At 46.0% G+C, this 24,926-nt stretch overlaps 1 protein-coding gene across 8 annotated transcripts in view; it reads left to right on the top strand.

The window, feature by feature from the left end:
* CAPRIN1 (cell cycle associated protein 1) overlaps positions 1-24,926 on the top strand; it is a 590,401-nt gene that overhangs the window by 204,750 nt on the left and 360,725 nt on the right. For all 8 annotated transcript variants that reach the window (XM_069221863.1, XM_069221858.1, XM_069221857.1 and 5 more), the window contains exons 8-9: positions 15,730-15,782; positions 15,859-15,948. In XM_069221863.1, the coding sequence (XP_069077964.1) occupies positions 15,730-15,782; positions 15,859-15,948 (143 nt within the window). The remainder of the gene's footprint in view (positions 1-15,729; positions 15,783-15,858; positions 15,949-24,926) is intronic.

The raw sequence follows: 24,926 nt of genomic DNA, 5'->3' as shown, positions 1-24,926 counted from the left end.
CCGAGACCCACAAAAAAAAAATATGAAAAAAAGAAGGGGCCAGGGCAGGGGCACCCTGACTTCTTAGCTGTGATGGTGGGGCCCTGGGGCGTTAGTTAGGTTCTGAATTTACTCATATAAAACAATGGAAATTCAGCAGCTAGTTAGCTATTTCAAGTAACTATAACTCGTGCCCTAAGGTAACTATAACTCGTGCCCTCGCCATGCACTGCTAATTACCCCATATATTACAGCAGTCACGACACCTTACATAATGTCCTTAAAACTATAAGTGAAACATTAGCAGTCAAATTTTTTAAGGAAAAAAAAACTGCATGGTGAGGGTGTGAGTTAGTTTCTTTAGGGCGCGAGTTACTTGAAAGAACTCCAACTATAGCTGAATTTCTATGGTTTTATACAAGTGAATTCAGAACCTAACTACAACATCCCTGTAACCTTAGGTTTTTTCACTTATATATTTATTTTTGTGTGTATTAATGCAACCAAGATTTGTTCATATACTTACGGTTCATCCAGGTACAAAAGGACTTTGCATTGGGCATTGACTACGGGGGCCCTTTCTCAATTCCAGAACAGGGAAGTTCTTGTTTAACCATCATAAGACAGGCAATTAGGGAATGATCCTTAGTGTCCGCACTAGACATTATTTGCACAGAGATATCACTTACTGACCAAGTAATCTACTGTAAACAAACCTTAGTGTGACGGTGGTGAAAACTAGAGGTGGTATTACAACAAACTATATGTATACCTATTTTGCACCATGTATTGTGAAATTAGGGTTTAATTCTTAAAACCCGTAGGGACTTTGGAAATGGGTTGTTCTAGAGCAGTAATCTTCAAACTTTTTAATGCCGCGCCCCCCCCGTTGAAAAATAAAAATCTTTGCCCCCCCCCTCAGAATTTGTCACTATTATTTTAGAAAGATGGCAATGTTTAAATATGTCTAAACCTATTTAAACATTGCAGTTAAGTACTGTTACCTTTTTAAAACTGCAATAACATGCTTCTGCTTAAAACAGTCATGTTATCTGTATAATATTTCTTTTGGACAGAGTTTGGTGCCCCACCTGGCATCACTTGAGGCCCCCCTAGGGGGGCCCGCCCCCCAGTTTGAAGACCTCTGTTCTAGAGCATTGGAAGAAGGCAGGAAAAAAGTGATTGACTGGGATGGGGAACCTTCTTTTAGCTATCCATCCACCTGCACTGTTTAGGTTGTTGAAGAAACAACTGACCTGTTTTGAGATTAGAAAGAGAGAGAGACCTAATCACTTTTCAGGTTCTTTTTCCCATCAATGTATTTACCATGACTTTAAAATTCTAATACTTGATATTCGTTTTAGTTGCTTCTAACCACTGTATGCTGTTAAGAATATTCTGTATAAAGGGATTCCTTTTTGTTGCAATATGAAGGAGGAACTAGGGTCCAACACTGCAGAACAGATGCTTAGTCTTTCCAAGGGGTGATGTGGTGCACACTCCAAATTTTCTTTAAAAGTCCAGGCAATTGATTTATTAAGTTGCAGGGCCAGAGAACAGTATCAAATGACTTGTAATATGATGAATCAGAACAATTGGGAGCTGACTTCGAACACCATTGGTGGGAGAGAGAAGTGAGCTATTATTCCCAGGAGTAAATTGGGTAGTTCTTGTGCTAATCAGTACTTTACACTTTAGAGTTTGCTACCAGAATAGTTGTTGGGGTTGGAGGTAAGGAGAGGACTGGTGGAATGAAGGTTTGACAGAGCTTGAATCCAATTTGATGCACTGCTTTTTCATTGTAAGTGGTGCCATACAAATTGCTTAAATAGTTAAATATGTGCCAGTCATGCCAACAAAAGCTAGGATTTGAACAAACAAGAAATAAAACATTTAAGGATGGACTCTCAGTGAGACATGCTGCCCCTGAGGGAGAGGAAAAATAACTTTCAGTGACCTGTGTAGACATTCTGGATTTGATTGGGACCGATCTTGGTGCCTGCAAAAAACGTTTATAAAAAAATTGCCTACTATGTGGACTTGGTTGATAAGGTATAGTGCAGTTCTAATCTAGCGCAAAGCTCAACAGCATAGCAATATCTGTCATTGTATCTACCGTGAACATTGGCAGACAATCAGAAGTTCGTACAACCTATTAAAGGCACAGAAAACCATTGAAACTGAGTTGAAGGTATTTGTTTTTGGGGGGGGGACAGCTGGTTATATGGCAAATTGATCAAACAGCTCACCCAGCCTGAGTTTGACCATAATAACAGCTTCTTTTCACTGATGGAAAAAGGACCCTGGAAGTGTAACAGTTTGGAGCCCAATATGTGATTTGAAATTTAATGTTTGTATCTATCTAGTGTAGATGAGTCTAGTCTGCCTCTGCATATACAGGGAGTGCAGAATTATTAGGCAAGTTTTATTTTTGAGGATTAATTTTATTATTGAACAACAACCATGTTCTCAATGAACCCAAAAAACTCATTAATATCAAAGCTGAATATTTTTGGAAGTAGTTTTTAGTTTGTTTTTAGTTTTAGCTATGTTAGGGGGATATCTGTGTGTGCAGGTGACTATTACTGTGCATAATTATTAGGCAACTCAACAAAAAAAAATATATACCCATTTCAATTATTTATTATTACCAGTGAAACCAATATAACATCTCAACATTCACAAATATACATTTCTGACATTCAAAAACAAAACAAAAACAAATCAGTGACCAATATAGCCACCTTTCTTTGCAAGGACACTCAAAAGCCTGCCATCCATGGATTCTGTCAGTGTTTTGATCTGTTCACCATCAACATTGCGTGCAGCAGCAACCACAGCCTCCCAGACACTGTTCAGAGAGGTGTACTGTTTTCCCTCCTTGTAAATCTCACATTTGATGATGGACCACAGGTTCTCAATGGGGTTCAGATCAGGTGAACAAGGAGGCCATGTCATTAGATTTCCTTCTTTTATACCCTTTCTTGCCAGCCACGCTGTGGAGTACTTGGACGCGTGTGATGGAGCATTGTCCTGCATGAAAATCATGTTTTTCTTGAAGGATGCAGACTTCTTCCTGTACCACTGCTTGAAGAAGGTGTCTTCCAGGAACTGGCAGTAGGACTGGGAGTTGAGCTTGACTCCATCCTCAACCCGAAAAGGCCCCACAAGCTCATCTTTGATGATACCAGCCCAAACCAGTACTCCACCTCCACCTTGCTGGCGTCTGAGTCGGACTGGAGCTCTCTGCCCTTTACCAATCCAGCCACGGGCCCATCCATCTGGCCCATTGTAGGAAGTTGGCTCTGTATGTGCTATTTCAAAGTAAGGAATAGCATGCACAGAGTCCAAGGGTTCCCCTTAGAGGTAAAATAGTGGTAAAGAGAGAATACTAATGATCTATTTTGTGGTAGTGTGGTCGAGCAGTAGGCTTATCCAAGGAATAGTGTTAAGCATTTGTTGTACATACACACAGACAATAAATGAGGTACACACACTCGGAGACAAATCCAGCCAATAGGTTTTGTTATAGAAAAATATATTTTCTTAGTTTATTTTAAGAACCATAGGTTCAAATTTTACATGTAATATCTTGTTTGAAAGGTATTGCGGGTAAGTACTCTAGGAACTTTGAATCATTACTTTAGCATGTATACTTTTCACATAAAACACAATAAGCTGTTTTAAAAGTGGACACAGTGCAATTTTCACAGTTCCTGGGGGAGGTAAGTTATTGTTAGTTTTCACAGGTAAGTAAGTCACTTACAGTTCTCAGTTTTTGGTCCAAGGTAGCCCACCGTTGGGGGTTCAGAGCAACCCCAAAGTTATCACACCAGCAGCTCAGGGCCGGTCAGGTGCAAAGGTCAAAGAGGTGCCCAAAACACATAGGCTATAATGGAGAGAAGGGGGTGCCCCGGTTCCAGTCTGCCAGCAGGTAAGTACCCGCGTCTTCGGAGGGCAGACCAGGGGGGTTTTGTAGGGCACCGGGGGGGACACAAAGTAGCACAGAAAGTACACCCTCAGCAGCGCGGGGGCGGCCGGGGGCAGTGTGCAAACACGCGTCGGGTTTCCTTCAGGTTTCAATGGGAGACCAAGGGGTCTCTTCAGCGATGCAGGCAAGGGGGGGGCTCCTCGGGGTAGCCACCACCTGGGCAAGGGAGAGGGCCTCCTGGGGGTCACTCCTGCACAGAAGTTCCGTTTCTTTAGGGGCTGGGGGCTGCGGGTGCAGGGTCTTTTCCAGCCGTCAGGAAATGGAGTTCAGACAGTCGCGGTCAGGGGGGAGCCTGGGGATTCCCTCTGCAGGCGTCGCTGTGGGGGCTCAGGGGGGACAACTTTGGTTACTCACAGTCGTAGAGTCGCCAGAGGGTCCTCCCTGAGTTGGTTGTTCTCCACCAGTCGAGTCGGGGTCGCCGGGTGCAGTGTTGCAAGTCTCACGCTTCTTGCGGGGAGTTGCAGGGGTCTTTAAATCTGCTCCTTGTAACAAAGTTGCAGTTCTTTTGGAGCAGTGCCGCTGTCCTCGGGAGTTTCTTATCTTTTTCGAAGCAGGGCAGTCCTCAGAGGATTCAGAGGTCGCTGGTCCCTTGGAAAGCGTCGCTGGAGCAGGTTTCTTTGGAAGGCAGGAGACAGGCCGGTAAGTCTGGGGCCAAGGCAGTTGGTGTCTTCTGTTCTTCCTCTGCAGGGGTTTGTCAGCTCGGCAGTCCTTCTTCTTGTAGTTGCAGGAATCTACATCTTTAGGTTCAGGGAAGCCCTTAAATACTAAATTTAAGGGCGTGTTTAGGTCTGGGGGGTTAGTAGCCAATGGCTACTAGCCCTGAGGGTGGGTACACCCTCTTTGTGCCTCCTCCCAAGGGGAGGGGGTCACATCCCTAATCCTATTGGGGGAATCCTCCATCTGCAAGATGGAGGATTTCTAAAAGTTAGTCACCTCAGCTCAGGACACCTTAGGGGCTGTCCTGACTGGCCAGTGACTCCTCCTTGTTATTCTCATTCTCATTATTTTCTCCGGCCTTGCCGCCAAAAGTGGGGGCCGGGGCCGGAGGGGGGCGGGCAACTCCACTAGCTGGAGTGTCCTGCGGGGCTGTGACAAAGGGGTGAGCCTTTGAGGCTCACCGCCAGGTGTTACAGCTCCTGCCTGGGGGAGGTGTTAGCATCTCCACCCAGTGCAGGCTTTGTTACTGGCCTCAGAGTTGCTGGAACCAGTCAGCCTACACAGATAGTCGGTTAAGTTTCAGGGGGCACCTCTAAGGTGCCCTCTGTGGTGTATTTTACAATAAAATGTACACTGGCATCAGTGTGCATTTATTGTGCTGAGATGTTTGATACCAAACTTCCCAGTTTTCAGTGTAGCCATTATGGTGCTGTGGAGTTCGTGTAAAACAGACTCCCAGACCATATACTCTTATGGCTACCCTGCACTTACAATGTCTAAGGTTTTGCTTAGCCACTGTAGGGGCACAGTGCTCATGCACTGGTACCCTCACCTATGGTATAGTGCACCCTGCCTTAGGGCTGTAAGGCCTGCTAGAGGGGTGTCTTACTTATACTGCATAGGCAGTGAGAGGCTGGCATGGCACCCAGAGGGGAGTGCCATGTCGACTTACTCATTTTGTTCTCACTAGCACACACAAGCTGGTAAGCAGTGTGTCTGTGCTGAGTGAGGGGTCTCTTAGGGTGGCATAATACATGCTGCAGCCCTTAGAGACCTTCCCTGGCATCAGGGCCCTTGGTACCAGAGGTACCAGTTACAAGGGACTTATCTGGATGCCAGGGTGTGCCAATTGTGGAATCAAAAGTACAGGTTAGGGAAAGAACACTGGTGCTGGGGCCTGGTTAGCAGGCCTCAGCACACTTTCAATTCAAAACATAGCATCAGCAAAGGCAAAAAGTCAGGGGGTAACCATGCCAAGGAGGCATTTCCTTACACCCATCAAGACTCACTCTCATTTCATCAGTCCATAAAACCTTAGAAAAATCAGTCTTGAGATATTTCTTGGAAAAACAACAAGTGATGGACGGAATGCTGAACATTGTCAAACATTCACCCCCAGTCACAGATCTGGGTTTAATCCATCGTTTTTTTGCTGCCCATGCCATTCCAGTTTGGACCCAGCCATATGCAAATCAGTCTTGACCCTGTTCCCCATGGGAACAGTCCAGCCCGAACTGCTAGGCCAGGTCTTCCCTGGACTGGAAACAAGCATCCTGGGACCGGTTTCGGGGTTTCACCCCTCATCAGCCAGGCTAGCTTGAATCCAGTGGCATGGGAAGCACGGGGTGAAACCCCGAAACCGGTCCCAGGATGCTTGTTTCCAGTCCAGGGAAGACCTGGCCTAGCAGTTCGGGCTGGACTGTTCCCAGAGGGGTGGCTGACCTATACTTGCATAGGCAGTGAGAGGCTGGCATGGCACCCTGAGGGGAGTGCCATGTCGACTTACTCGTTTTGTTCTCACTAGCACACACAAGCTGGCAAGCAGTGTGTCTGTGCTGAGTGAGAGGTCTCCAGGGTGGCATAAGACGTGCTGCAGCCCTTAGAGACCTTCCTTGGCATCAGGGCCCTTGGTACTAGAAGTACCAGTTACAAGGGACTTATCTGGATGCCAGGGTCTGCCAATTGTGGATACAAAAGTACAGGTTAGGGAAAGAACACTGGTGCTGGTGCCTGGTTAGCAGGCCTCAGCACACTTTCAATTGTAAACATAGCATCAGCAAAGGCAAAAAGTCAGGGGGCAACCATGCCAAGGAGGCATTTCCTTACACTGGGTCTTTTTTTTTTTTTTTTTATTTTTTTTGCCCTTAGGAGAAATTCAGAACTTTTTCTATCTTTCCTGTAATGACGTCTGTATTGTTTTCGATCGTGTTTCCATCTGTACTGGATCTGATTAGACAGTCTGGGTCAAATTTCTCTACAGGGGCAACCCTCTTTGAGGGCCTACTTCAATGCAAGTCTAATAGAACAAACTCCGTTCCGATTCTGCTCTCGGTGTCATGCTAAGTTTCCGTACACCGATCAACATTCCGTGTGTAATCTGTCTCCAGACTATCAAGTAGAGAACTGTGATGCTTGTAGATCTTTTCGATATAAAGAGACTCTTCAGGACTGTAGAGCGTGTCGTGTTGAAATCCACAGAAGACACACTGGATATCTTCGAAATGAAAGTCCAGATGACCAACCTTTTGGGTTCGGCACAGAGAGTCAAGACTAAAGTGCATTCGGCCCTGACCAAACAGACCCCTACACCAGTCTTGGAATCAAGCCAAAAATCCAAAAGCACATCTTCGGAGCTGATGTTTTCTGTTCGATCAAAACCAACTTTCAGAGTCGAAAGACACGGGTAATAAACTACTTCTACACAGGAATCCATGGACATACAACCTATTTTAGAGGTGATGGATGCTAAACAGCAAAAGATACACATTCAGAGAGACACAGGAAGAATTGCCTCCCCTCCAATGTCTTTTAAAAGGAAATCGACTTTTAAAGACCTTTAAAAAGATGTAACTCCATCAAAGGTCTTCAAAGAAAAACAGGAAGAGGCTACAAAGCATAAACGGCTTCCACCACCACATTCTCCTGTTATTGCTTCCACACCATCACCCACTTATCAAGCACAATTATCACCACATACATCCTTTTTTTCTCTACATAGGAATGATCTTATTGATGACCAGCAGGATACAGGTCCATGGGTTACATATGACTCTGATCCCCTTCTACCAAATGGCTCACATCTGTTTCCCGCCAGACCCTCACCACCAGAAGACACTACTACATACGATCAAATAGTGGCTAGAGCTGCAGCCTATGATAATGTACAAATGCATACAGATCAGATACAGCAAGCTTTCCTTTTGGCACACTAGTGTCAACACGTAAACAATATGAATGTCTTCCCATGCTTCCAGGAATGTTAAGACATGCTTCTGATATCTTTCAAGGGCCTGTTAACAGTCGGATTATCACTCCTACTGTGGATACCAAATATAAACCAGCACCCTCATATCCTGTGTTTATAAGAACCCAATTACCTCCTGATTCAATTGTAGTTGGTGCAGCAAGGAAAAGGGCTAACAGTCAGTCCACAGGAGATACCCCTCCTCTAGATAAAGAAAGCAGGACAATAGATGCAGCTGGGAAGAGTAGCTTCACAAGCTGCAATTCATTTGAGGATGGCCAATTCACAAGTTCTTTTGGCTAGATATGATAGAGCACACTGGAATGAAATGCAAGAGCGATTACAATACCTCCCTCCAGAACATAAAAAAAAGGACAGCAGATAGTAAAATGAAGGGCAAGCAATATCAAATAATGCTATTGAATCTGCTATGGATGCAGCTGGTACAGCAGCTAGCTCAATTAACACCGGCGTGCTTATTAGGAGACATGCCTGGTTAAGATGTTCAGGTTTCAACCTTGAAATACAACAGGCAGTACCAAATATGCCTTTTGATAAGCAACACTTAATTGGCCCCGACATGGACAAACTAAACTCAAACAAAGATTCAGAAACAGCTAAAGCCATGGGGGCGTTATATACCACACCCACCAGAGGTACTTTTCGTAGACCACAATTTAGAGGGGGGTTTCAAACCATCTGCTTCAGAGGAAGCAACCTCTCAAAAAATACAATCCTTAAAATGTTATCATAGAGGCTCCTATAGAGGATCCAACAATAGAGGAAGAGGTAAACCCTCAAGAGGTCCCTCAGAATCAAACAGTGACTTGCTCAACATCCCCACAGAGCACACATCTCCTGTGGGAGGAAGACTGGCAAACTTCTATCCACAACTGCACAACATCACCACAGATCAGTGGGTTCTATCAATTATCCAACATGGTTATTGTCTAGAACTCATTTCCACTCCACCAAACGTTCTACCTCGTTCACACAAACTAACTTGGAAGCATCTCATTTTATTGAAACAAGAAGTGCAATCACTACTGCTCAAAGAAGCCATAGAGATAGGCACTACATCCCAACAGGGTTAGGAGTATATTCACTATACTTCATACCAAAAAAGGATGGTACTCTCAGACCAGTCCTAGATCGCAGATCCCTCAATCTATACATACTTTCAGAACACTTTCATATGGTCACTCTACAAGATGTCATTCCCCTATTCCAAAAACAAGATTACATGACTGCATTAGATCTCAAAGATGCTTATTTTCACATTCCAATACATTCCGCACATCGACAATAAGGTTTGTAATAGCAGGAAAGCATTACCAATTCAAAGTACTACCCTTCGGAGTAACACCATCGGTATTTAACAAATATCTAGCAGTGGTTGCAGCATTCCTCAAGACAACACATACAGGTATTTCCCTATCTGGACGGCTGGCTCATTAAAAACAGTACAATTCAAACCTGTCAACAACACAGTATACAGTGGACACTACACGACTTGGCATTTACAATCAATTATCAAAAATCCCAACTGCAACCAGCACAAATACAGCCATATCTAGGAGCAGTTCTGAACACTCAAGCAGCATTAGCATACCCAAACCCAGTGAATTCAAGCTTTGCATCCAGGTACCCACACCCTCAGTCCAAGGGCAATGCTCTATGGATTAACTGGTCAGGGTTATTTGCATACACTTTTCCACCTCTCCCATTAATTCCATTTCTGATCAAAAAGATAAAACAAACCTTGCTCACCATGATACTCATAGCTCCTACGTGGGCACGTCCACATTGGTACACAACACTGTTGGATCTCTCTGTAGTACCACATCAAAAGCTACCAAACAGACCAGATCTGTTGGCTCAAAGGACAGATCAAATCAGACATCCAAATCCCAGCATACTCAACCTGGCTGTTTGGCTCCTGAAGTCATAGAAATTGGCTACTTACAACTTACATCGGAGTATAAGGATAGTCTAAAAGAAGCATGCAAACCCACAAGTAGACAGTGTTATGCATCTAAATGGAACGTTTTTTCTCAGTATCTCCTCCGGCCTTGCCGCCAAAAGTGGGGGCCATGGCCGGAGGGGGCGGGCAACTACACTAGCTGGAATGCCCTGGGGTGCTGTAACAAAGGGGGTGAGCCTTTGAGGCTCACCGCCAGGTGTTACAGCTCCTGCAGGGGGAGGTGATAAGCATCTCCACCCAGGACAGGCTTTGTTACTAGCCACAGAGTGACAAAGGCACTCTCCCCATGTGGCCAGCAACATGTCTGGAGTGTGGCAGGCTGCTAAAACCAGTCAGCCTACACGGGTAGTCGGTTAAGGTTTCAGGGGGCACCTCTAAGGTGCCCTCTGGGGTGTATGTTACAATAAAATGTACACTGGCATCAGCGTGCATTTATTGTGCTGAGAAGTTTGATACCAAACTTCACAGTATTCAGTGTAGCCATTATGGTGCTGTGGAGTTCGTGCATGACAGACTCCCAGACCATATACTCTTATGGCTACCCTGCACTTACAATGTCTAAGGTTTTGCTTAAACACTGAAGGGGCATAGTGCTCATGCACTTATGCCCTCACCTATGGTATAGTGCACCCTGCCTTAGGGCTGTAAGGCCTGCTAGAGAGGTGACTTATAGGCAGTGTGAGGTTGGCATGGCACCCTGAGGGGAGTGCCATGTCGACTTAGTATTTTTATCCCCACTAGCACACACAAGCTGGCAAGCAGTGTCTGTGCTGAGTGAGGGGTCCCTAGGGTGGCATAAGATATGCTGCATCCCTTAGAGACCTTCCCTGGCATCAGGGCCCTTGGTACCAGGGGTACCAGTTACAAGGGACTTACTTGGGTGCCAGGGTGTGCCAATTGTGGAAACAAAAGTACAGGTTAGGGAAAGAACACTGGTGCTGGGGCCTGGTTAGCAGGCCTCAGCACATTTTCAAATCAAAACTTAGCATCAGCAAAGGCAAAAAGTCATGGGGTAACCATGCCAAGGGGCATTTCCTTACAGTAGTATACTGGGGTTGCAAGAAGTCTGCTTTGCCCTGAAGGCTTTGCTCCTATCTATATCTGCAGTGTCCATCAAAACCTTTTAGACTCACAATCACTAGGTATTACTACAACTGGCAGGGCAATTATATTTTAGACCACATATTGAATGCATTTCGTAGTTTCAACAGCAACTAGGTCACATAAGGCCTCATAGTTTTAAGCTGTTACTGGTGGTGTTAAGATTTCATGATTGTAGCCCCATAACATCTGCGTGTGGAGTGTTTAGTAGTGGGGCACCCTACAGCATCTAGTTTTGCCACCATTTGGTGCCTAGTTCATCCTTCTCGACGTCAGACGCACGCCACCAGAAGCTCCAGTGCATGGTCGCCATCTTCAGATTATGTTTCCGCCATTGGGTCTAGAAGCACTGCTGAAGCCTCTCCAGATGCTGAGAAGAAAGAAGGGAAGCAAAGTATTGGCTAAGAAAACTTGACGTTTCCGTCATAAACACCAAGTAGCAGGAGGAGAAAGATACTCACTGAGGAATCCACCAAAATAGGTAGGGCACTTGAGCTGCTAACAGGAGGTCTGAGAATGAGTAGCCAAAGGGCACCCTGCACCGGGGGAGATGGAGAACACGTCCTTTAGGTTCTGTCTGGAGTGCCACCATAAGTTTGCATGGAGAGCCAGGCAACAGGTGTGCAACCTGTGCCCACCAAGAAACCACAACAGTGAGAGCTGAGAGGTGTGTGCTAAGATCAAGCTTAAGAGGATGAGACAGGGAAGAGGCAGGCACATTACACCATAGGCCCAGAAAGGAAAATCTGTTAAGAGACCTCAGCCTTTTGAGCGATGAAGATAATCTTGTTGAAGGGGTAGAAAGGGAAGTCTGACGCCAAGAGACAAACTGAGCGAGAGCACAAGTAGCACAAAGAAAAGCATGGACAGGTAACACTGAAAAAGCAAGGGACAGGCAAGAAGAGAAGATTGAATTCCAAAATCTCAAACTGCCTCGGCGAGAAACACTTGCTGACCGAAGGCAAGTTGAGGTTGAAAGAACCCCTCAGGTCGCATACCAAGGACACCAAAGGAGGCCTTTCCTTCAAAAAGGCAACGGCGTTGAAGGATGGTGAAGGTCGTGAGAGGGCAAAGATCGCCAGCTAAAACTCTGCCAAAAAAGAGGCTGTCGAGCAGACTTGATGCCAAAAAGGTGGCACTGGCGATGCTGCAACAAAAGGCAGCTCGTGGCAAAGATGGCGGCAGCCCTTCAAAAGAAAAAGAATTTCAGTGCTTCCCTCAGGGAATTCCATATTCCTTTAATAGAAAGGACCATAGAAAGAGGTAGACAGTGGACTTGGAACCACAGACCCCCAAGAAGTCTTAAGAACACAAACTATTCCACGAAAAAGAGGTCCCAGCTTCCCAAGGTATGTTTCATGAAACAGAAGAAGTGGAAGAACAATGGCAAGATCTTGATGCCAACTCAACAGAAAAGAGAATCCTTTGAGGTCTTCGACTGAAGGTGACATTGCCATGTAGAACATGATCAAGAAGAGAGCAGCAGACCGAGATGGGGTCCAGCTAGAGGAGGAAAAGTCCCAGACCTGCTTCCTACTCGAAATGCTCTTCTCACAAAGCAGACGCTACTTTTCTATCAATACTTTCTAGCATTTTGGATCAGGAGACAGACTTTCAAAGAACCGCCAACCTGCAAATAGAAATGTACAAGCACTCCTGAAGGGCCCACGCATGTTTACAGGACAGTGCAACAGCAGACTTCATTGTGGCCACGCAAGGAAAAAAGCTAATGTGCCTAGGTCACCAGAGCCACCCCCGATAGAGTAAGAAAATGGAATGGAAATGGTGGGAGGCAAGTTTGAAAGACTGCATTACCAACTAAGCATCCTTAATAGCTACGCCCATCAGCATTGGGCGGAGGTGGGTGACCTGCTAAAACATTTGCCAGAGCAGTATCAGAAGAGAACAGGCTCTTTTCTGGAGGAAGGCAAGAAAATGACAACACATGCTTAAAATCTGAACCAGACACCGCTGAGGTTAAGGAGACAATCCTGTCTGCAAGTGTCTGGTTCAAAAACGAGGTCGGGCTTATATCAATACATTGGGTAACAACTCAACACATTGGATGACACTGCAGCAGATGGAAAGAAGTGTCTGTAAAGTCCACAGGAGCAATGCAGGTCATGGGCCAAAAGAAGACGGGAGCTTCCACCACAAGAAGACAGGCAGGAAGGGAGAGTTTCCAACTCAGCATCCCACACGAACGCTTCAGACAGACAAGCCAGGCACCAACTCAACAGTGTCAGTATCTGATGCCACAGCGGCAGTCCTTTCATGTACAAACAAGAGGCACGTGATAACAGTCCAGAGGAACGGGCCCTACAAGTGACTCTCACAACCAGGGTTCTCCACCACACACACCTGTGTCGGACGAATAGGAACTCTTTTCCAGGAGTGGGGGGATGACACAGCGGACAAATGGATACGCATCATCCTACATGGCTATTGCATAGAAATTAAATGTTTTGCCACCATTTGTTTCCTAGTTCATCCTTCTCGACGCCCGCCATCAGAAGCTCCAGCCACCAGAAGCTGCCCCCCCTTCCCCCCCAAGGTAGGGGCCAAAAGAGAACACCGGAAATAGGAATAATATCTACGAAGGGAGTTGAGAGCTTTTGCAGAAACAGCCAATAGAGTAATTCTTCCACCCCCTCCAAACCCCCGGCCCCACCCAGAACAAAAAAAAAAAACCAAGAAAGCTACTCAACATGCTTCATGGTTGCCAAACGGGACTAATCATTACAACCACAGGCAAAAGTGTCCCCCCTAGCAACAAGAGTAATAGCAGTGATACAACAAGCTCACCACTACCACAAGAGTCCGTGTCCTCCAGTGGGGGAAATTCTAGGCATGATAGCTTCTTTCATCCCATTAAACCCATTTGCAAGGCTACACACGAGTCCAGTCCAGGAATAGATCCAAAACCAGTGGTCACTGGCAACAAGGAGTTGGGAAGATCTAGTAGTCGTCACACAGTACAGGAAGAAATGGTGTGGTGGTGCAAGGAACATAGGAACTGGAAGATCCTTCATACCACCAACTTGGACAGTGACCATGACCACACTCTCCTCGCATGGGATGGGGAGCACACGAGGAGGCTCAGCATCGGAGAAATCTGTAAGCTGGAGGAATGATGTAGCATTAACATCCTCGAACTAAAGACCGTGTTCGTAGCCTTAGAAGCGTTTCTGACGTAACTCTAGGAAATTCGATACAAGTACAGACTGACCACACAACTATGTTCATCCTCAACAACCTGGATGAACGAAGTCCTTCACCCCATAAAAACTAGTGAAATATGGAAGTGGGCATTTCGGTAGGAGATAACCCTAACGGCAGTACACCTACCAAGAGTGGACACATGGAACAGACACGCATCTCACACGAGTGGGAACTAAATCAGTTCCAGAGGTGGGCTACACCAGAGATAGACCTGTTACAAAACCACACAACACAAAATGCTGACTTTTCGCCTCCAAACACCCGCACCATTACTCGCTGGGGAATGCACTGTTGATAGTCAGGGGAATTTGCATATTTTTCCTCGTCCCTGCTATTGTCACACTGCAAGCAGTCACAGATGCCACAAATTTTCTGAACTGAAAGAAACGGCACATAACCACATGCAGAAATTGTCAATGATGCACAACCTACTGTTCATGGGGGGATAACTCCAGAGGGGACACAATTCGGACACTTTGGCCTCCCAGGAAGAGCAATGGAAGTCATGAAGGAAGCAAGAAGGCCAGCTACAAGGAAATTTAACACAGCCAAGTGGTTGAGGTATAAAAGGAGTTCTGGAAATCGTGCCTTTTCCAAAGAATGGCACAGGACATCATAGTCTTCAGATAATTTATCCACCTACTAGTCACTAAACTGAATTACACTTCACTAATGGTGCATTTGGCAGCGATAGTGGCCTACACAAGCGGCAACATAGGCAGAAGTTTCATCACTACAACAGTGGTTAAATGGTTCCTATAAGTAGCCCAAGAGAATAGCCCTGCCAAGGTGCATACCATCACCCATCTTGAACCTAAAGTCTGTGCTAATGTAACTGATGAAAGACCCTTTTTAGCTACTCCATAGAAGAGCACAAACATTTGTCATACTAAAAAAAAGGCTTCCTAATTATGATGACATCGCTGCGTAGAGTAAGTGAATTACAAGCACTTTGCACACAGTAGCCATACCTGCACATACACAAGGAAAGGGTAGTCATGAGAACCAGCCCAGATGGTGACCATGTTACAAGTGTTTCCTGGGCAGGCGTGTGACATCAGAAGGATGGACTAGGCACCCAGTGATGGTAATGGTCAACACCCAACAACATAAGAGAAAAGCGATTACAAAAGCAAAGCTCCGAACCCAACCACTAGATGGCGGAATAACGCACAGCATGTGAACCCAGAAAATTCCTCATTCTGCAAAACAAATTCTACCAGTAATTAACTATTTTGGTTTTCATGCTGGCTCCGTTACCGGTGAAGATGTTGCCTCAGAAATGGAAGGTGGGTAGTTGGTATGAATTGGGATGTTCCTCTGTATTCGATTTAAGGCTGCTCTGTCTCTTGAGGGTTTGTGATTAGATAAAAGGTTTCCTTAGCCAGGTGGCTACAATGAAGTTAGTTCTAATTTACTTTGATATTGTTGCCTCTCCGTATTCGAGCAAAACCATCACCAGTGCAGTTTTGTTTTTTTAACATTGTGCCATTTGTTTGCTATTTGAGTGCATCGCAATGATTTTTTTTATTTTTTTTATAATGTTCTTAGAACCTGAGGCAGTGGAAGAATATACAGAACAAAGTGAAGTCGAGTCTACAGAGGTAAGGTTCATCCTTGGAACATGTTAATTGTTTGTGATGTGGCTATTTTTCACTTATTCTTCGTTCCTGTTTGCAGTTTGTAAATAGACAATTTATGACCGAAACACAGTTCAGCAGCAGTAGTGAGAAGGAACAGATGGATGAGTGGACGGTGGAAACAGTTGAGGTACATGTTACAATTTATATCTTTGTGTTTAAGGGCGATTAGTTAAAGAAAAGTTTGCATTGGTGAAAGAATTGGGTTAATAATTGAAAATGGATTATGTATGTAAAGTTGTCAAATTAGTAAAATTTATTAAAATAGTAGGATCAGGATGTTTGGGGAGTATTACTACTAAATCAAGTTGTCTGTAGAAGGATAAATTCTTATCTGATGCCTGAAAACTGAGCCCAAATTATTGGACCTTAGATGGAGTGTCAAGCATTAACCTAGCATGTATCAAGAGTAAAAAAAAAAAATTCTGCTGCACAACACGTTAAATAGCACTCGCTCCAAATGTCCAGTTTTGTTTGTTTGTTGTTTTTTATTTCAGCGAATGGCATTTAGTTAAAGATAAAGTAAAATGTACATACCTAAACCCAGGAGGTGCTAGTCTTTTTGGGCCCAACTACTTTGATTGGTCCCGCTCTGGCTTGCCTTTAAAAGGCAAATCTTCAAGTTAGGCCTTTGCCATTTGTAGGAAAGTACCCTCTTTCTTGGCCTGGTTACCCTCATTTTCTGCCTGCTCTCAGTATGTTTGACTGTCTACTCTGTTCCTGCTAACCAGTAACCTAGTAGTTTTGCTCTTTCCTCTGAATTGTACCTTTTTCTTCCCATAATTGGCATACTGGTCCCCCACCCCCCCCCCCATGTAAGTCCCTAGTATATGGTACCTAGGTATCCAGGGCATTGAGGTTCCAGGGGATCCCTACCGGCTGCAGCTGTTCTGCCACCCATAAGGAGCCCATGCAAATGGTTCTATAGCCCTGCCATTGCAGCCTGCGTGAAACGGGTGCATGCAGGTCACTGTAAGTCACCCCTATGGTAGGCCCTCATAGGGTGCAGGTACTTGAGCGTGAGGGCACCCCTGCGCTAGCAGAGGTGCCCCCACAAACTCCAGATCCATTTTCCTGGACTTTGACTCCAGGGACGCCATTTTACGTGTGTACTGGTCATAGGTCACTACCTAAGTCCAGCTATATAATCGTAGCTCCGAACCTGATTATGTTTGGTATCAAACATGTCGCAATCATACCCCAATACTGTTGTAAATATTGGAAGTATGATTCCATGCACTCTGGGGGCTCCTTAGGCCCCAGCATTGCTACCACCAGTCTTGCAGGGTTTTCCGGGCAGCCTAGCTGCTGCCGCCCCCTCTGACGGGTTTCTGCCCTCCTGCTGCTTGATCTGATCAAGCCCAGGAAGGCAGAACAAAGGATTTCCTTTGGGAGAGGGAGGTAACACCCTCTCCCTTTGAAAATAGATTTGACTGGCTTGGGAGGGGTAGCCTTCCCAAACCACAGGTTTGCTTTGATGGGCACATTTGGTGTCCTCCGTGCATAAACCAGTCCACACCAGTTCAGGGACCCCTCCCCCCAGTCCCTGCTCTGGTGCAAAACTGGACAATGGAAAGGGGAATGGCCAGTTCCCTGTCCATCACCACCCCAGGGGTGGTGCCCAGAGCTCCTTCAGTGGATCCCTGGGTTCTACCATCTTGTTTCCAAGGTTGGCAGGGAACTCTGGGAGCATCTGAGTGGCCAGGTCAGGAAGGTGACGTCCGGGCTCCCTCCTGATAGGTGCTTACCTGGTTAGATGACCAATCCCCCCTTTCAGGGCTATTCAGCGGCTCTCTTTTGGGTGGGGTCCTCAGATTTGGCCTGCAACATTCTAGCAGAACTCCTTTGCAACCTCTGCTTCGACTTTTTGCCTCTGGGACTGGAACCTCCAGGACCAGACCAGCTGTTTTCAAGAAGGACTCTTCAGCAACATTGTTTCCAGGGCTCCTGCCAGCTTTGCAACAAGTTCCTCGTCGTGCAGCCTCAGAAGACTACAACTCTTCAGCCTGCACAAGGAGGAGGAATCTCCTTGGAGTGAAGGAGTCACTCCCCTGCAACCACAGGCACCTACTACAAGCAATGACTGGCTGTGTGGATCACCTCTCCTGCTGAGCTGCATGGATCCTGCATCACGGGTGGTGGTCCGAATTAGTCCTCTTGGTCTTCTATGCTAGCTGTCCAACTTTGAAGGAGATAAGCCTTTGCCGTCCCACGCAGGCCATTGCCCCCGTGCACCACGTCCCTTGCAGATGCCAAGTGTTACTTACCTTTGTGGTTTTCCGATACCCCCAGCTCCTATCTACACATTCTACTTGCCTAGGTGGGGGTACCTTGTTCCCATTCCATTTTTTTATTTTTTTTTATTGTATGGTTTGTGCTCCCCCCTAGGGTCACTATTGGTTATTGCTATTTGCACTGTTTTCTAACCTTTTCTATGCCTGTTTCTGATTACTAGTGTATATATTTAGTGTATCACTTATTTCCTAAGAGTAGGTTACCTATCTAGTATTTTGTGTTGGATTGTTCCAAAAATAAAGTACCTTTTATTTTTGTACAACTGAGTATTTTCTTTCATGTGTGTAAGTGCTGTGTGACTACAGTGTTATTGCATGAGCTGTGCATGACTCCAAGATAAGGCTTGACTGCTCATCCACAGTTACCTCTAGACAGTCTGGCTTCTAGACACTGCCTACACTTCACTAAGAGGGGATACCTGGACCTGGTGTAAGTAGCATAGGTACCCACCATGCACCAGGCCAGCTTCCTACACCATTGACAGCTATAGAAAGAGGATCACCTCCCCAGTGCATTTCCCCCTCCTCGACTAGGTCTTGTTGTCATTGGCACTGTTCCCAGACCTTTGTCAGCTTTGAAGCTGGACATGATGGTACCAGAATCTGCATCCGCCTGGGCTTGGATGTGAAGCCTTCTCATCAAGTTTAGCTCTTGCAGCTCCTGGTACTGACTACACAAATTGGCCTTCACCTGGGTAATGCTAACCTTCTTTTGGTGTGCCTGATGGCTCAAAGGATCATAGGGGTGCTCCCGACTGGGCACCAGCCAGTCGCTCCTACCAGGGCGCTAGTTGACCCCACTATGATTGACCATAGTGCCCTTTCTTTGTAAGTTAATTTGATCCCTCTGGTGAAATCCTTGCCAGTCACTGATGCAGTTACTCTTTGGATATGTTGCACTCATTGAAACTTTCCAAAGACTGAGGTGTTCTTTGTCTGGTCTAGAAACAGGGCATAGCTATTACTGCACGTGCCTTCTGACTTGCCATTCCCAGATAGTTTGGTAAGTTTGTAGCAGTCTTTGGTTTGGACGCAGAAGATATTCAGCATTTATATAGGATAAGTTGTGTGACCGCAGTAAAGCATGCTGTCTTTTCAAACTCCCTGTCCCCTGCAGCCTCCCCTGACATTTAATTTACTGAGATCCAGCTCAAGGCTGCATTTGTCCTCTGATTAGCATTGCTTGTAGAAAACATGGCCAATATCCTACTTCAATGAAACTGTAGGAAGTTGGCTCTGTATGTGCTATTTCAAAGTAAGGAATAGCATGCACAGAGTCCAAGGGTTCCCCTTATAGGTAAAATAGTGGTAAAAATAGATAATACTAATGCTCTATTTTGTGGTAGTGTGGTCGAGCAGTAGGCTTATCCAAGGAGTAGTGTTAAGCATTTGTTGTACATACACATAGACAATAAATGAGGTACACACACTCAGAGACAAATCCAGCCAATAGGTTTTTATATAGAAAAATATCTTTTCTTAGTTTATTTTAAGAACCACAGGTTCAAATTCTACATGTAATATCTCATTCGAAAGGTATTGCAGGTAAGTACTTTAGGAACTTCAAATCCTCAAAATTGCATGTATACTTTTCAAGTTATTCACAAATAGCTGTTTTAAAAGTGGACACTTAGTGCAATTTTCACAGTTCCTAGGGGAGGTAAGTATTTGTTAGGTTAACCAGGTAAGTAAGACACTTACAGGGCTTAGTTCTTGGTCCAAGGTAGCCCACCGTTGGGGGTTCAGAGCAACCCCAAAGTCACCACACCAGCAGCTCAGGGCCGGTCAGGTGCAGAGTTCAAAGTGGTGCCCAAAACACACAGGCTAGAATGGAGAGAAGGGGGTGCCCCGGTTCCGGTCTGCTTGCAGGTAAGTACCCGCGTCTTCGGAGGGCAGACCAGGGGGGTTTTGTAGGGCACCGGGGGGGGACACAAGCCCACACAGAAATTTCACCCTCAGCAGCGCGGGGGCGGCCGGGTGCAGTGTAGAAACAAGCGTCGGGTTCGCAATGTTAGTCTATGAGAGATCTCGGGATCTCTTCAGCGCTGCAGGCAGGCAAGGGGGGGGTTCCTCGGGGAAACCTCCACTTGGGCAAGGGAGAGGGACTCCTGGGGGTCACTTCTCCAGTGAAAGTCCGGTCCTTCAGGTCCTGGGGGCTGCGGGTGCAGGGTCTCTCCCAGGCGTCGGGACTTTGGATTCAAAGAGTCGCGGTCAGGGGAAGCCTCGGGATTCCCTCTGCAGGCGGCGCTGTGGGGGCTCAGGGGGGACAGGTTTTGGTACTCACAGTATCAGAGTAGTCCTGGGGTCCCTCCTGAGGTGTTGGATCTCCACCAGCCGAGTCGGGGTCGCCGGGTGCAGTGTTGCAAGTCTCACGCTTCTTGCGGGGAGCTTGCAGGGTTCTTTCAAGGCTGCTGGAAACAAAGTTGCAGCCTTTCTTGGAGCAGGTCCGCTGTCCTCGGGAGTTTCTTGTTTTTTCGAAGTAGGGGCAGTCCTCAGAGGATGTCGAGGTCGCTGGTCCCTTTGGAAGGTGTCGCTGGAGCAGGATCTTTGGAAGGCAGGAGACAGGCCGGTGAGTTTCTGGAGCCAAGGCAGTAGTCGTCTTCTGGTCTTCCTCTGCAGGGGTTTTCAGCTAGGCAGTCCTTCTTCTTGTAGTTGCAGGAATCTAATTTTCTAGGGTTCAGGGTAGCCCTTAAATACTAAATTTAAGGGCGTGTTTAGGTCTGGGGGGTTAGTAGCCAATGGCTACTAGCCCTGAGGGTGGGTACACCCTCTTTGTGCCTCCTCCCAAGGGGAGGGGGTCACAATCCTAACCCTATTGGGGGAATCCTCCATCTGCAAGATGGAGGATTTCTAAAAGTCAGAGTCACCTCAGCTCAGGACACCTTAGGGGCTGTCCTGACTGTCCAGTGACTCCTCCTTGTTGCTTTCTTTGTTCCCTCCAGCCTTGCCGCCAAAAGTGGGGGCCGTGGCCGGAGGGGGCGGGCAACTCCACTAAGCTGGAGTGCCCTGCTGGGCTGTGACAAAGGGGTGAGCCTTTGAGGCTCACCGCCAGGTGTCACAGCTCCTGCCTGGGGGAGGTGTTAGCATCTCCACCCAGTGCAGGCTTTGTTACTGGCCTCAGAGTGACAAAGGCACTCTCCCCATGGGGCCAGCAACATGTCTCTGGTGTGGCAGGCTGCTGGAACTAGTCAGCCTACACAGACAGTCGGTTAAGTTTCAGGGGGCACCTCTAAGGTGCCCTCTGTGGTGTACTTTACAATAAAATGTACACTGGCATCAGTGTGCATTTATTGTGCTGAGAAGTTTGATACCAAACTTCCCAGTTTTCAGTGTAGCCATTATGGTGCTGTGGAGTTCGTGTTTGACAGACTCCCAGACCATATACTCTTATGGCTACCCTGCACTTACAATGTCTAAGGTTTTGTTTAGACACTGTAGGGGTACCATGCTCATGCACTGGTACCCTCACCTATGGTATAGTGCACCCTGCCTTAGGGCTGTAAGGCCTGCTAGAGGGGTGGCTTACCTATACTGCATAGGCAGTGAGAGGCTGGCATGGCACCCTGAGGGGAGTGCCATGTCGACTTACTCATTTTGTTCTCACTAGCACACACAGGCTTGTAAGCAGTGTGTCTGTGCTGAGTGAGGGGTCTCTAGGGTGGCATAAGACATGCTGCAGCCCTTAGAGACCTTCCTTGGCATCAGGGCCCTTGGTACTAGAAGTACCAGTTACAAGGGACTTATCTGAATGCCAGGGTGTGCCAATTGTGGATACAATGGTACATTTTAGGTGAAGGAACACTGGTGCTGGGGCCTGGTTAGCAGGGTCCCAGCACACTTCTCAGTCAAGTCAGCATCAGTATCAGGCAAAAAGTGGGGGGTAACTGCAACAGGGAGCCATTTCTTTACAGAAACCTTTATGGGCCTTATCTTAATGACATGTAATAAGCCAGTTTCTGCCCAAGTGGTGAACTGCCAAGCTTCCTGCCGTCATTGTCCGGCACCTTTGGGCCCAAAGTTTTGACTGCACTCATCCCCAAAGAGCCTTATAGTTGAGGTGTTCGTACACCAAACAGAATCTCAACTCCCTTTCATTGGTCTCCTGTCAGCGAATCAAAAATTGAGGCCATGGGGAAGATGGTATTTTCTGGCCTTTAGATTCATGAGTGTCTGGTCTCCTAGCCCTCTGTTCCCATGAATTAAGGGAAGTATAGCAATTGGTCCTGCCAAGTTTTCCTTGTGGATGCTTTGCAGGATGCAGCAAAACCAAACCTGTGCTCTAGCTTAGAAACTGTGGATTAAGTAACACTGACCATGGGTTCCATTGTCTTGTGCTTCCTTGCTTGGATGTGCTCCACAGGATTCAAAGGTGGATATCCTTGCAGATGTTATGAACATGTGCTTTGGTGTTTTCATTTCTGGTCATAGTGCGGTCTTAAACCTGGAATGCTTCAAGCAAAGATTGGCTATGGCCTCTCCTTTGGACTAGCTTTCCCTATTTTCTAGTTACATTAGCAGTACCTTGAGGTCATGTGGTGTTCCCGTGATGTTTTCAGCAGCATCCTCCTTTGCACACTCTGCAGCAGTCCAACAAGCTGTTTTGTAGCAACAGCGTGCATGGCAGATCAGGAGCAGTTGTGGACAGTAGCAACATTCAAGTTCCTTCCGGGCCACACCTCTAGCAAAACCTCTTGAATCTGCCCTTGAGGCTACATGTGACCTGTGGGCTGGTCAGGATCAGGTGTTTCATCATTTGACACTGGCAGTCTATCACAGGAGACCTCTTACTCCTGCAGATAGGCAGGCAAGGTTATGTAGTTCCAAGAATTGCCCTCCCATTCAAATGTCCCTGACGATGCTCATGTTTTCTAGCAGTAGGTTATGCCTCTTCTGACCATATAGCCTGTGGCCTTCTTACCACTCAACCTTACACAATGAATGCTATACTCCAAGTTTGAAGTCTCTGGTACAGGCTTTCTTGTCTGTGGAGGTGGAAGAAGCTGAAAGTTCCCTAGACCAAAACTGTTTTTTTTTTTTTTTTTTTTTTTTCTTCTTCTTTTTTTTCTTTCAACAGTCATGTGGTTACGCAGGCGGTACCTGGTTTTTGTAGTGGGTTTCTTCACTGCAATTTCACAGTCCTCCTTTTTGGATTAACATCTGCACTTGATTCTTCACAAAAGTGAATTTGGCGTGGGTAGCTAATGTGGACAAAATTTATGAGGACTTAAGCGCAAACTGCCCCAAACAGCTAAAAAAAAAAAAAAAAGGCCTGGCTCCTGAGGGCAAAAAGGCCTGGCAGCGAAGGGGTTAACCAGCCATACGGTTAACAGAGTAGTGCAAGATACACACAATAGTCAGTAAATGAGACAGGGATACAGTGGAATTTTGGAGTTCAGCAATGTTATCCTACGGGAGGAGAAACAAGTTCTGCAAACAGGTAGAATACTGCAACTTACAAGACCAAACTCCAGGAGTGAAGTGAGTAGTGGGCAAGGTCCAAGGCAGCACCAGTAGTACACCACAAGCGGCAAGGGGGTGGTTGGGTGCTGTAGGAAGTTGGCTCTGTATGTGCTATTTCAAAGTAAGGAATAGCATGCACAGAGTCCAAGGGTTCCCCTTAGAGGTAAAATAGTGGTAAAAAGAGATAATACTAATGCTCTATTTTGTGGTAGTGTGGTCGAGCAGTAGGCTTATCCAAGGAGTAGTGTTAAGCACTTGTTGTACATACACATAGACAATAAATGAGGTACACACACTCAGAGACAAATCCAGCCAATAGGTTTTGTTATAGAAAAATATCTTTTCTTAGTTTATTTTAAGAACCACAGGTTCAAATTTAACATGTAATATCTTGTTTGAAAGGTTTTGCAGGTAAGTACATTAGGAACTTTAAATCATTTCAATTGCATGTATACTTTTCAAGTTATTCGCAAATAGCTACAGGGAGTGCAGAATTATTAGGCAAGTTGTATTTTTGAGGATTAATTTTATTATTGAACAACCATGTTCTCAATGAACCCAAAAAACTCATTAATATCAAAGCTGAATATTTTTGGAAGTAGTTTTTAGTTTGTTTTTAGTTTTAGCTATGTTAGAGGGATATCTGTGTGTTCAGGTGACTATTACTGTGCATAATTATTAGGCAACTTAACAAAAAAATATATATACCCATTTCAATTATTTATTATTACCAGTGAAACCAATATAACATCTCAACATTCACAAATATACATTTCTGACATTCAAAAACAAAACAAAAACAAATCAGTGACCAATATAGCCACCTTTCTTTGCAAGGACACTCAAAAGCCTGCCATCCATGGATTCTGTCAGTGTTTTGATCTGTTCACCATCAACATTGCGTGCAGCAGCAACCACAGCCTCCCAGACACTGTTCAGAGAGGTGTACTGTTTTCCCTCCTTGTAAATCTCACATTTGATGATGGACCACAGGTTCTCAATGGGGTTCAGATCAGGTGAACAAGGAGGCCATGTCATTAGATTTCCTTCTTTTATACCCTTTCTTGCCAGCCACGCTGTGGAGTACTTGGACGCGTGTGATGGAGCATTGTCCTGCATGAAAATCATGTTTTTCTTGAAGGAGGCAGACTTCTTCCTGTACCACTGCTTGAAGAAGGTGTCTTCCAGGAACTGGCAGTAGGACTGGGAGTTGAGCTTGACTCCATCCTCAACCCGAAAAGGCCCCACAAGCTCATCTTTGATGATACCAGCCCAAACCAGTACTCCACCTCCACCTTGCTGGCGTCTGAGTCGGACTGGAGCTCTCTGCCCTTTACCAATCCAGCCACGGGCC

Source organism: Pleurodeles waltl, chromosome 3_1 (assembly GCF_031143425.1).
Source record: "Pleurodeles waltl isolate 20211129_DDA chromosome 3_1, aPleWal1.hap1.20221129, whole genome shotgun sequence".
In the NCBI taxonomy this organism is placed as follows: domain Eukaryota; kingdom Metazoa; phylum Chordata; class Amphibia; order Caudata; family Salamandridae; genus Pleurodeles; species Pleurodeles waltl.
This window is presented reverse-complemented; position numbering and strand designations above follow the sequence as displayed.